Source organism: Balaenoptera borealis, assembly GCF_965194805.1.
Source record: "Balaenoptera borealis genome assembly, chromosome: 8".
NCBI lineage: Eukaryota > Metazoa > Chordata > Mammalia > Artiodactyla > Balaenopteridae > Balaenoptera > Balaenoptera borealis.
In genome coordinates, this window is record NC_138865.1 from 56809449 (window position 1) to 56823035 (window position 13587).

General features: G+C 39.3%; 1 protein-coding gene across 22 annotated transcripts in view; it reads left to right on the forward strand.

The window, feature by feature from the left end:
• BNC2 (basonuclin zinc finger protein 2) overlaps positions 1 to 13587 on the forward strand; it is a 429325-nt gene that overhangs the window by 163498 nt on the left and 252240 nt on the right. For 13 of the 22 annotated variants that reach the window (XM_082401639.1, XM_082401628.1, XM_082401641.1 and 10 more), the window contains one exon: positions 13504 to 13587. The exons of 8 other annotated variants lie outside the window; for them this stretch is intronic. In XM_082401639.1, coding sequence (XP_082257765.1) covers positions 13504 to 13587 — 84 coding nt within the window. Of the gene's footprint in view, positions 1 to 6943; positions 8038 to 13503 lie in introns of those variants that run through there. One more of the 22 variants, XM_082401619.1, reaches the window with a different exon arrangement.

The following is a 13587-nucleotide window of genomic DNA, read 5'->3' on the forward strand; positions in this document are numbered from 1 at the left end:
TACAGTCTTGCACAGTGCCTTAAGTGTAGTTAACGGCTTGGGAAATATTTGTTGAGCAAAATGTGCTGCTTTTATTGTTTTAAAATCTGGATTATGTTTTTATCAAAAGTAATTGTGTTCTCATGAGTAGTACATTAATATTGTCATAGATGGTCTTTGATTAGCATTGTTACTTTGCCTAACATCTCGTTTCTCTTAGCCAACACTAGTTTGAGCATACTCCATCTTAGATCTAAAATAAATATTTGGCTTAGCGTTTACTTTCACCTGTTGCTAAGAGTAAAAGAATGAGGATTAAAAACTAATCATTTCATAGCTACCTCTTAGCTCACACAGTATGCTAGGGGTGGTACCCACTTTGTCTTTCTCAGCTCTTGCAAAAGCATTCAGGGCAGGTACAATTATTTTCATTTTACAGATGAGGAAATAAAGGTCTCAAACCTGTATCCAGCAAGTTTGACCCCCAAAGTCTTTGCTTTTTCCTCTCCCACATTCTTCATCCGTCTATAACTTAAGCCGGCTATTAAAAAAAAAAAAGAATAAGAGTTAGTTGTTGAACCTGCCGTTTTTTGTTTTTCCTTTCAAATTAAATTTTACAGGGAAGCCAACATGCAGAACTGATAAAAATTAGAGCTGCTCTAGATGAAAAGGGTCTAGCCTCAGAGTCCTATCTTTTAGGTTTCTACTAGGGATCCGTGGAATAACTGCTTAGAAAACCATAGTCTAATGCCTCTACACCCCCAAGAAGGAGGCATAGCATAACTCCTTAGTCTGGGAGTTAAAGGGTTTGTTTATCATCTTGAGCTTGGAGGTGCAATTATGGGGAATTCACAGGAAAGCCTAATCTCTACCTAATTTGAGAAGAGGCTATACCTAAGAGAAAAATAGTGGGGGTAAATACCAATGTAAAAAAAAATTTAATTATATCATTGTACAGCACATGTTAATTTTCAGGGCACAGATTTTGTTTAATCCAGAGCAGTGAAGTAATTTTACTGCGGGAAGAGTCATAAAAAACCAAGTCACAGCTTTATGTTTAACAGAAGTCTGTGTCCACAAATGTATACAGACTCTACTTCAGTTTGACAATATTAAAAAGTTGTGCTCTATATAATGCTATAGCATATCTGTAAAAGACATACACATATCATATGCATACATGAATAAATGTAAGGACGGAGAATATGGGTAGACTTAACTCTGAGAAAATGTTTAAAAAGCATACTGTTTTAAATAAATTGCTTATAAAACAAATTAATTGACATGGTAATTTTGTAATATTTCTATAAACCAGGAATTTCAAGTTTTTTCATCTGCTACATTTATTTTGGGATTTTGTATAGTACTTCATTAGAAATACAATTTCTATTTATCAGCATGGGTGGAAGAGTATAGGCTTTCAAGCCAGATGTATTTGCACTTGAATTTACCCCTTCTTTAATGTGACTTTGGAAACCCACTTACTTCATTTATAAAATGAGGGTTAGAAATGGTAGCTGTTAAGTCCTGCACAGAGAGGGTGAGCTGTGTTGGCTGCTGTTAGCAATTTCTTCCTCTGCTGTTCCTGTTGTCATTAATTTGCAAGCTTTATGCAGTGTTCAGTTAGCATGTCTCTATCAGTGGCGGTACTGGGTTCTTAATAATTGCATCATGTACACACTTAGCCTTTTCAGTTACCAGTTTCAAAAACACTTGTGCCAATCTTGCAGAAGCTTACTTTTGTTGAAGAAAATGAGAGTGGAGAAAAATCTCCCTTTTCTTCCTCTTCACTGAGCATCAGTCATTGAGTAGCATAATTCTAAAATCTTATGTGGCTTTTGGGTACTTTATGAACCTTTTAATGGTAATCCAGAAGCAAGACACCGATTGAATTAATACATTTCCATCGAGGGACTGGTCTGTTAACCTCTTCCTTCTAACCCATGTATGCTTTTGTAAGGGGACTTTTACAGTCTGGTAAGGAGGTTGCCACATTCTGTGGGGATGCCTCTTTGTAGATGTGTAGGCTATTGGTGAATCTAAGAGCCTTTCTGTGTTTAAAACAAAGAAAAAGGAAAATTAGTAATGGTAACAACCAAACCAAAAACCCTGTGCTTTTTATAAAACGCAAATCCTAAACTTAACACGCTGATTTTAACTTTTAAAAGTTTTAAACTGATTTTTTTTTTTTATAGCTCTTATAAAGGGTACATCTTTACGGTGAAGATCTCATTACGAAAGCTACAAAGAGTAAACACTATCTGAAAGGGTGCCACCAAGGAACCATTTAATTAACATCTTTTTAGTCATCTTTTTTCATTTACACATACATACGGATATATGGATAGATGCTAGTTATATAAAAGGATTATGGATATGTGACTTCTTTTTTTTTTTTTTAACTCAACCATGTCATAGATATCTTCCCATGTCTGTAATTAAAGATAGCCATCATAATTTTTAATAGATCCTCAGTATATCATTGTACCATAATTTACTTAACAGGTTCTTGGTTTGTGGACGTTGAGGTTGCTGCCAGTTCTTTTCTTTTACAAAGAGTATTGCTTCCATATGAACATTCTTGTTTGCACTTGTGTTCTTATTTACTAAAGGTGAATTCTTGAAAGTGATGTTCATGGGGAAAGAAGTATAATTTTGTGTAGCTTAAAACAGTGGTTGGCAAACCTTTTCTATAAAGGGCCAGATAGTAAATAGTTTAGGCAGCTGTGTGGTTTCTGTAACAACTATTCAATTCAGTCCTTGTAGCCGCAAGCAGCAGTAGACTATATACATAAAGGAATAGGCACAGCTGTATTTCAATAAAACTTTATCTACAAAAGTGGGCAGCAGGCTAGCATTTGGCTCAGAGGGTGTCGTTGCCTACTCCTGGCTTGAAACAAAGCAGAAACTGATGAGGGCTGGAAATCTACCCCCAGTTGTCTGTAAGCTGCTCTCCTGGTATCTTAGAAATGTCTTCTTATCTCAGGGAAGTATAATGGGTTGATTACCTTCTTTCCAAGTATATGGCAATCGATACCTTTTTAAAAAGCTTATTATAGGAGGTTTTCACACCTTCCCCTACTCTGAAGCCTAGTAAATTTTAAACTAAGAGGCTATATATACCAGTGTATATTTGTTGACAACTTGTGGGGCAGAGAAATACCCCTAAAACTTAGGTTTTAGAGGAGATGTTGTGCATTTTCTTACCTGTAGAAGATTGCTTTGATGGGGTAAGGTTCTCGAGGTATCCTGAAGTAAGCCAGAAGGAAAGTTAGCAACAGAAGTATCATTTCAGCAGAAATGTGCCACAAATCAACAGGGTGACATTGAATTAGTTACTGGACCTTTACAGGCTAAATTACGCTCAGAAGACTGCTCTGTGCATAAATAGCAACCTCCTTGTATCTTGAATTTTTATAAAGTAGGAATTATTGGCCCCTAATTGCCCTAAAGGTATTTCTTGAGGATCAGGTGGAATAACGATATAGTTAAAAATCACTCTATCTGTAACATTGGGTCACTGGTGCCACTGTGACTTTTAAGAGATTTATTTATTATTTATTTTGCACGCATTTGTTGAGTATCTGCTGTATGTAAAGCTGTTTGGTAGGTGCTATGGGGAGAAACAAAGAGAGAAGCAAGTTAGTTCTTGCCCTTAAAGAGGAAAACATGTAGTGTATTTAAAGTCTACGGTTGTATAGTGCTGACGGGCCTAACAGTGGTAGAATGCTGGGAAGGAGATCTCTTCTGCCTGGGGGTATCAGGAAACTTTGTGGAAGGAGTGGCATCTAGAAATACAGAGATGTTCAAAAGTTTAGTGCAAGAGAGGGTATTCCAAAAAAAGAGCAGTATGAGAACTATGTCAATTTGGGAAAGCCCAGAGCAGTAAGCAAGAGACATTAAGTAGTCTAATTAGACTCTGTTCAGCATTTGTCATGAAAGAGGAGGAGAGATGAAGCTGGAAAGGGCAGGGCAGAGCTAGGTTGTAGAGGGCCTGGATGGAACTTCGTTAATTGGTAATTTGTGGGGAACTCTAAACATCGTCTGGGAGAATATGTTTGACAGTTAGAGGGGTGGTATGTGGCCCTGGTTGACGAGTGTGGAACGATAAAGTTGGGATTATCAATCACGTAAGGGTTATGGCAAAGGTCTGAGCATGCTCCTGTTAGAAATGATCTAGGAGAGAAATGATCTGGAAGGTGTGTGGGAGGACAACTGAGGGGATGGGAAGGGAAAAATAGACTTTCAGAGTTTATTGGGTTTGGGAAATAAGCAGAAGGCTTTTAATCATGATCTATGGTTCTGAGTCTTTGTTAATGGGATTCTGGTGATAATAATGCAAAAAAAAAAAAAAAAAAACCAAAAAAAAAACCGAAGTCAGGGTAGAGCTGTAGTAAAGAAAGGATAGCAGTGAACCCATATGCTTTGCTTGTTTAGCTCGAGGTGTTAACTGGATACTTGGAAATTTCTAGTGGGAGCTTGAAAGTGCAGGGCTAGAACTCACATGAGAGGTAAGGAATAGGGATTGGGGAGCATTGTTCTCATACGGGTGGCAGATGAAACCAGGGAAGAGCATCACATCTAAAAGGAAAGCATGTAGAGAGAAAATGGTATTTTATAGCATTTCTTATCATGATAAGTCATTGACATAAATATCTCTATCTTTATTTGAGACTACTAATATCAAAAACACACAAAATGGAAAACCATGTGTTTTATCATATATAAAGTGTTCTATTGTCTACTAAGCCTCTTTTAGATTCTAAAGCCCCTAGATTTCAGGAGTAAAGTATGTTCAGTTTGAAGAAATACATTGTAAGATCCCCAAGGACAGTATAAAGAAGTCCCTTTTACTTTATCTTCTCACTACTTCCTGAGACCCTCAGTAACAGAGAGATGCCATTGGTGGGAGAGGTTTAGGTTCACTTGTTACCTGTCTGGTACAGAATACTGTGTACAGCTTTTCACCTTCCCTAGATCTCACCCCAGTTGATCTAGGGTTGGGAAGCGGGTGGGGTGGGTAGGGTGAGGGTGGGTCTTCCAAAGAAATCAACCTCATGTGCTTTTGTGCATTTTCTCTTTTTAGTCTGGGGTCCTCAGCAAGTTTGGAGGGGCGATTGTGCAATGCACAGTATGACTTATGTTTGAGTTGGGAAAGTTTTTATTGTAGGGAACAGTAGGGGTGAATCAGCCTTCTCATTTCCTTTCTTCTCTTATCATTACCTACGTTCAAGCTTTGCATGCAGAGAGAAGCATGTTGCTTCATTGATCTTGGGCATGCTGCACTGTGCGCTTTGGATGTGGTGATGGCTCCCTGCCAGCTCTCCTGGTTACAGTACCCCGGAATTCCACTGGTCTGTTGGTACCATTTGTGGCCTGCCTTCAGTCTCACTCTTCATAATAAGTCTAACCCACGTCAAATGGGGCAAGAGGCTAGTCCAGAGGAATCTGCTTCTCTAGACAACCGCCGTGCGTTCCATCTAGTTTAACTGCTCCTTGTATGGCAACTTAAACTTTTTATTTTCCCATAATAGGTTTAATGTAGGTGGTTCAAGAGGTAACATGGGATGTTGAATTTTGGGAGGGTAGTATTTGTTCTCTCACTGTCTGGAGTGTGACACATTCCTCTACCATGTTTCATTCCTCAAACTCCCTTTTCTGCTTTCTCACGTATGCCTTTTTCATTCCTTTTCAGTGTTGTGAAATGTAGGGTGGGAAAAACAACCCCATTGATTTGTCCCATTTTGTGCCTTTGATGAAGTAAGATCAAGTGAAATGCACTTGTTTTCTTCCAAAGTGAACTCCTTTCTAAAAAATGCCGCCCCCTCAAAAAAAAATTCTTGGTGATCATGGCTTGAAATTTGTCTCTTTCCCCTCATTAGAGATAGTTTAAATTCATCCTCATTCTTTAAAAAAAAAAAAAAAATTAATTAATTAATTTGGCAGCACAGGTCTTTTTAGTTGCAGCACTCGGGATCTTCGTTTGCAGCTTGCGGGACCTTTTTTTTTTTTTTTTTTTAAGTTGTGGCATGTGGGATCTAGTTCCCTGATCAGGGATCAAACCCAGGCCCCCTTTATTGGGAGCGTGGAATCTTAACTGCTGGACCACCAGGGAAGTCCCAAATTCATCCTCATTCTTGATCTCTGTGAAGAATCAGGGAGACCAGCTGAGTGGAGCAAACCCAGTGGCTGAGTTCAAGGTGACATGGGTCCTTTTAAAGTGCTTTTTAGTTTGAATGCTAAAGCTAATGTCTGTCCCCAAATTATTTCCTTCTCATTTTTGCAGTACCTGTGGAGTTGCCCATACCACTGCTCCTAAGGTGGCTTGCTCACTTGGGCTTTTTCCTGACGTGCCGACTCTTCTTCACAGAGTGAGATTCTGGGAGATCCTGGATCTTATGCCCTGATGTTTTTGCTTCTTTGTTCTTCCTTCTTCCCTTGTTCCCCCCCCCCCCCAAGACATATCTCTTCTAAAACTAAGTTATCATCTAGAAAACTTTTGCCTTCCCAGTTCTTTTTTGATTTTCAAGTTTATTTAGGCCAGTGGTTCTCAAACTTTCATGCTTATCAGCATCACCTGGAGGGCTTGTAAAAACACCTGGCTGGGCTCTACCCCACAGGGGGTCTGTCACAGGTAGGTCTCAGGTGGGGCTGCAAATGTAGTTCAAGCGAGTTCCCAGGTGATGCTAATAATGTTCCTGGGCTGAGAATACACCTTGAACCACTGACCTAGACTGTTGGTTGTCTATCAGTTTGCTGTCTAGTTTTGGGTTATTTTTTCCAAAAGGGTAGGGCTTCTTCAGACTTTATTCACGAGCTCCCTGGAAACTCCTTACTTTTTCATCTTATATTTATTTATTTTTTATTGTAGTTAATTTACAGTGTTTCAGGTGTACAGCAGAGTGATTCAGTTATACACACACACACACACACACACACACACACACGCACACACACACACATTGATTTTCGCATTCTTTCCATTATAGATTATTACAAGATATTGAACATAGTTCCATTTGCTATACAGAGGGTCGTTGTTGTTTATCTATTTTATGTATAGTCGTGTGTATTGGAAACTCCTTACTTTTAATTCATAGGTCAAGCCACTAGCATGAAAGAGAACTCAGAAAATTGCCTATGTTTTCATTGGGAAAGGCTTGGCTGGGGCAGGAGTGGCAGGGAGTGAAATGTATCTCTTCTTACTACTTCCCCCAGAGAAGACTTTTGTGGTCATTCTCTCAGAGCCCAGACACATCTTCATAGTCTTCGTCAACACAGTGTTCTAGGAAGCCGTCTACAAGTTGATGGAGCTGGCCCCTAATTGAGACCAATTGAATAGGTATAATTTTCAGTTTCCCTAATTGCTTATATTATTCCTTTGACACTTGAGTTTGCTTCCACCCCACCCACCCCCAAATTCCTCCCCTCACTGTCTCAAACTTCTCAGCCCTGATGAGAATGGTGTGCTGGGGGGCAGAGGGAGATATCTGGGGAAGTATCATTACCTATGCTGTGTACCTACAGCCTGCTTAGTTAGGTGTTTTACCTGTGTCATCTCCTTCAACCTTGCCAACCCTACACAGTAAATATAATTACTCCCATTTTACAGATGCAACAAATAAAGCTCTGAATTGGTAATTAACTGACCAACTTCACAAGGTACTGCAGCTGGGGTTAAAACAGAGGTTTCACTCCAAAGCCAGTGCTCATTGCATATTACCTGCCTTTAGGATAGTTGGAGGTGAGACTTGAGGGCAGAAAGAAAGTTTATCTGGGCATATATATACATACATATATTTGAAATTTCACTTAATGTCAGTTATCAGACTTGGCGATGTTTATGCCCATAAGCAACAACCTGGGGTGTTCAATTTCCAATGTACTGAATGACAAGAACGATTGTAAACCAGCTGAAAATAATCTCATTTTGCACTTTTCTTTCTTGGGTATAAAGTTCATCCATGGCATAGGTGCAAATAACTTCATCCTCATTTTCTTCAGGGCTAAAACCCACATAAAACAAGAAGTGGAGAAATAGGTGAACTCTATCAAATGGTAGGAGACTTTTCTAGTAAAACTCTAGCATGGTAGTTCAGAGGACTACATCTTCATTTCAGTTCTGTCCAACTTATCAAATGTGGAGGGGAGACCATAGTGATAGGCCTCAGTTTTCTTATTTAAAAATAAAAAGAGTGCGGTGGAAATTTCTTCCCCACCCCTTACTCGTCTGATAGGGGAATTAATAAATATTTTGTGTAAAGCCCTTTGAGGCTCTGTAAGAAAGATTCTGATTATTCATGGTCCATCAGGCTCCTCAGGGTGTCTGTCACCAGGGAAGAGAGATTTTTATCTTTTATCTTGCCTTTCACAGTATGAAAACAAGGTATTTTTGTTGTTGTTTGTGGCTTTGAAAATCTCCTGTAATCGTACCTGCAGTGGTTGCTCCCGTCCCAGAGCCAGGGCCCTAGCTCCCCCAAGAGGACCAGCCCCCGAGGCAGAAAGAGACTGAACCTCACTTAGTTCCTGGCTCCTGTGAGGATGCTTTGCAACCCACCCCCACCCAGTAGTCTTCTGTGTCTGTCAGCCTGTTGAGTGGCAGAATCCCATCCTTAACCCTCTTCTGTTCTCTCGTCTCTCATCCTGCTCCTGTAGTTCATTGTTCTGGGATGGCTCAGAGGGGACTGTCCACCGTCCTATTCAGTTCTTCTCCTGTAACATCTTGTTCATCCTTCTCACCTTCCAACACCCTGCCTCATCTAAGGCCTCTGTAAGAACCAGCATATTTCTGGCCATTCTGTATTGGCAGCTGCATAAATACTGTTTTGACTCAGCAGTTCCTTTCTGATCATGAAGTGGTGTTTTTCATTCTTAAGCTTTAGGTTCTGTATATGTGGCCCTTCTGCAGCTAAGGCCTGGGGCTCCATGGTTGGGAAGGCTTAGGCCTGGAATGTTGTCTTTAGTTCAATCGTCACCTGAAAAATGAAGATAGACGTTATCTGCACCTCCAGCAACTTAGCTCACCTTATTTTTCTATTTATTCCTCTCACTTGTTTGCTGCACTGCATTTAACATACATCCCTGTCTTTACAGTGTTGGGTAGTTAATTTATTTCTTTATCTGCTCTTTGTCACAAGTGCTCCTGGCTCGCTTATTTTCAAATCCATTTCACTGAATGGTCTTCCTGAATTCTTTGCATTATCTGAGTATTTCCTCTTGTTGCTTGGTATCATCTAACCACTGACATGAGGCTGTTATTGCTTTTCTCTGGCTTAGAGTGTAACAGAGCTTGTACCCAGCCATGTCCCTGAGTCCTCTCATGGGACTTTTTTGGGGTTATCTCTCTCCCTCTCTCTATTTTTTAAAGCCAGTTCTCTGTCTCCATTCTTTTCTAAGTTCTCCTTGGGTTCAGATCTTTTCCCTCATACCTTCACTGCTAGACGGAAGCCACCAAAACACATACACTTCAGAACTGCTCTGGGCTTACAGCCAGCTTCACCAAAGAGTTGAGATGGCATGGAAGTTAGTTAATTTATTTAGGCTCTGACTTTTTATAGTGCTTATCAGGCAAATGCCTGCCTGAATGTTTAATGTTTAAAAATAAAATTAAAGTTCGAATGGGCCCTGGCTTTGCAAGAAGCACCCCAGATTCTATAAGACCTTTTCTTGGTAACCCGTTTCTTTTCCCAAGTTATCACTTCTGCCCCTTTCTTTCTTAATTTGTTGCTTTCCTTACACCCACCTTCTTCAAGTATTTTGAACGGTAGCTCCCGTTTACAATGTGGAGGTTTTTATGTCTTCTTTTCAGAAATCTGGTCCCTAACAGTCTTTATGTATGATCTCAGTAAACAAAGAACGTGTGTGTGTACGTGTGTGTGTGTGTGTGCGCGTGTGTGTGTAGGAAGCCTGCCATATTTCCTCCCTGCCCCACAGAAAATATGTTTTCTGGAAGCCCTTTTGACACTGAAGTGAATGCCCACTGGCCCTCCCTTGTTGAATTCTCCTGAGAGGAGAGAGAGAGAGAGAGGCCTTTATGCTTGTTGTCATATCTTTTGTTTCTGCTGATTATACACAAAGTAAGTTGTAAATAGCTCTCTCGCACACCGTGATTCCTTTGAGGTCTCTACAGGAGAGTAGATATGCACTCAGCTCCAGCTTCCCTGGGGATTCTAGAGGGTCCCTTTCAAGGCCTCTTACTTCCTGTTATAGCACCAGCCGAATGAAATTTAGATGAGTTCTAGACAATTACCATCCCATAATGAAACCTGCAGCCTACTGTTTAGAAATACTAGCTGATCAGTTTAGTTTTTTTCTTTGTTTTTAAATTAAATGTTTTTATTACTTTAAGAGTAAAGTATACAAAGATGCAACAAAGAATAAAAAAATAAAATGTCCCCTTAGTCCTACTACGTTTCAGAGATCAAAATCACTGTGAACATTTTATGAAAATCACGGTAGAACTTTGTTTTAAAGTATGATGTTGAAATGCACACTAAACACTAGCATGAAGACAAGAGGATAAAATTGGAATTCTCCAAATCAGTTTGAATTTTCAATTCCATTGAAAACAGAAGGTACACATCCTATTTTAGTATCTTAATTTAAAATGGAGTAATAATGAGTTAAAGGGAATTCCCTGGCTGTCCAGTGTTTAGGACTCTGCACTTCCACTTCAGGGGGCACAGGTTCGATCTCTGGTTGGGGAACTAAGATCCCGCATGCCGTGGGGCATGGCCAAAAAAATTTTTTAGGTCTGCTGTTTCTGTCAGGCATTTTTTGATTGCTTATTGGTAGTTGGCTGACTGCTAAGGCTTCTGAATCAAAAGGCCTAATTGTCTATGTGTGCTGAATTATACCTAATTAAGGTTATCAAGCTTTTATATCCTGTGTATTTTCCTTGGGACATTTTGATGAACTGGAAACAGATATAGCTTGCCTTTCCCTTATACTTTTTCTCTGTCTGATAATTGATGACTCTAATTGTGGTGGGTGAGGTAGGGGGAGTATTGTTAGATGGTGAACTCATGAGTGAAACCATGTGGATTTTGGTTCAAATCTCAATTTTCTCATCTTTAAGGAAGTCCGTTTTCACAGATCAGAAGGATTTTCTTTTCTGCTCAGAAATCCTAGGATTCTAAGATGGAGAGCACTCTTTGCTTTCCTCCTAGTTCCTTTTTGTGATTTGGATAGCTGAAACATTCCAGTAGCCTGGCACAGTTTCCTTCCAACTTACTCACAGACCTTTTTGTTTTCTCTCAGCAACTGTGTATTTCTAAGTGTTTGAGGTTGTAATTGAGTGTAATTGTAGTTGTTTAACTTTCTCCATTCCTCTTGAGAGTGTTTATGAAATGCCTTCTGTGAGGGTAAAAAGGAACTAGAAACTTTGTCTTTGTGACATGGTCAACTAATATTAAGGTAAGTGGCAATTGTTTTGTGTACATGAAATAAAGTATTATTTACACTTAATTTGCAACATATGCATTCTGGCTTATCTGCTGTAATCAGTTAAGTAGTCACGTTTATTAAGGTTTTATAGGAAACTTTGGGGGGGGTTTGTTTTGATATGGAATATTCTAAGTAATTTCCTCCCAATTCTTCTCTTGCACCCTAGGGAGAATTACTGTCGCACAACTCATTGGTGCCCTCACCACGTGTCAGTGTGGGGTGGGATCAGCATTGTTCTGTGGGTGACACAAGACAGATGCAGTGTCTCTATTCCTCTCCATGACCCGTTTCTTTCTCATTTCTCAAGTTAGAGGAAAAATCCCCTTTAACCTTGGCGATGTTGTCCCAGACCAAAGAGTGAGTAGTAGGTCTTGATTTCTTGTGACACTTTGTTCATTTCCTTTAATTGTCTTCTTCGTAATTTCTTTCATACGAAACATCAACAAATGCCTCTAGAATGGATGCTACTAAAAGCAACTATTACATGTTTTTCATTAACTTCTTTGAAAAATGTTCTCGCTCTTTCTCATTTCTTAAGTTTGGGCTTTGTAATTTTCTAGCATGTGCCCCTGAGCTAGTTATTTAACTACTCTAAAGCTCCCCCTCTCTTGTGAAATGGAGATGCTCATATCCCATAAGATGGTTGAAAGGAAAAAAAGGGTTAATCTCGATGTAAGGTACCCACATGGTGACTGGCACAATGCAAGCGCTCAGTAGATGCAACCTCCTTTTCCTTTCCTTCTCAGGCTCCAAATGAAGAAATTTGTGGGTAAAGAGTGGTTAATTTCAAAGACAGCTGATATTCTGTTGATGTCACTTTATGGAAATAGGCAGGAAGAAAAAATAAGACACTTGAAAAGAATAGGAAAGTTGGACCTAAAAATGTTAGAAGAGTTGACTTTTTAAAAAATATATATGTTATATTCACTAGTAAACTTGCAAAGTGGAGTTTATTGAAAATTGTTTAAATCTGGAGAAGTGAACAGATTTGTGGGTCAAAAGAAAGAAGGAAATACCTTCTAAGACAGCATGCTTGGCTGAAAACTGATCTCTGAACAAAGAAAATTGATTGGCACAGATGATCCCAGTTGGAGTTAAAAAAATAAATAAAACAAAATACCAAAGGAGGGCTTTGAGAGGGAAAGAAGATACAGGTGAGATGAAGCTGATTGATGGATTGAGATTCTGATACACATAGATAGTTGTATGATTAATGAAGGTAGTATGTGTTTGGAAATACTGAGTAGAGATTTAGAGAAGAATTTAAAAAGCAGAAAACAGGTTTCAATGGAATCTAAATTCTCTTTATCTTAAAAATTTTAAGATGAAGTAAGCATGTGACTAATAAGTAGGTAATATTTCAGGATGAGAATAACTAATTGTAATAGGTAGCTTAGTTTTGAAAGGGAATCTTAGCGGCTTTCATTGTAGGATTCTAGATACAGAGAAACATTTACTAAATCATAGCTTTTTTGTTATTTTTAGTATTAGAGCAGACGTAAAATGAGCCTCTTAAATGTAGCTTAAATACAGTAAGTAAATAATACATGTTGATAAATAAATACTAGCCCATGCCAGGAATAGAAAAAAAAATTTGAACTGGTATTTTAAGTGTGCAAAGGAACTTTAGGCATTATAGAATGCAGTTTTCTTAATTCCCACTTAAGAAAATGAGAAGAGAAAAAAAGTCACCAATTTCAAGCAGAGATTCTGTTTCTTTTTCCCTTCCCTCATTTCCTCCCTTCCTTCCTTTTGACTTTCCTTCTTCTCTCCTCTTTCTACAGTCCTCGGATATTAAGTGCCTGCTTTGTGCTACATGCTGTGGATACAAGGGGCAATAAAATTTATGTGGATTTTTTCTTTTTAGAATTTACCTTTTGGTAGTTAATAAACTTGGCTGTGTGATATTTACAATATATTTGACCTACTGAGTGTCAAAAACCTGTGAAGCCGTGATGGAAGCCGTTCTGTTTCAGAACTGCCGTTGGGATGTCCCTGCTTCTGCCTGGGTCACGTGTGTTTGTGTGCAGTTTTCAGCAGCCTCCACAGCCAGCATCTAACTTGGCCGTATTCCCCCAGGTTCCAGTGGCATGTGCTGGCAGAGTGCTGGGTGCAGACTTCTGCCCAAACCTGGAGGAGCCAGACCAGAGGCTGGAAGTCCAG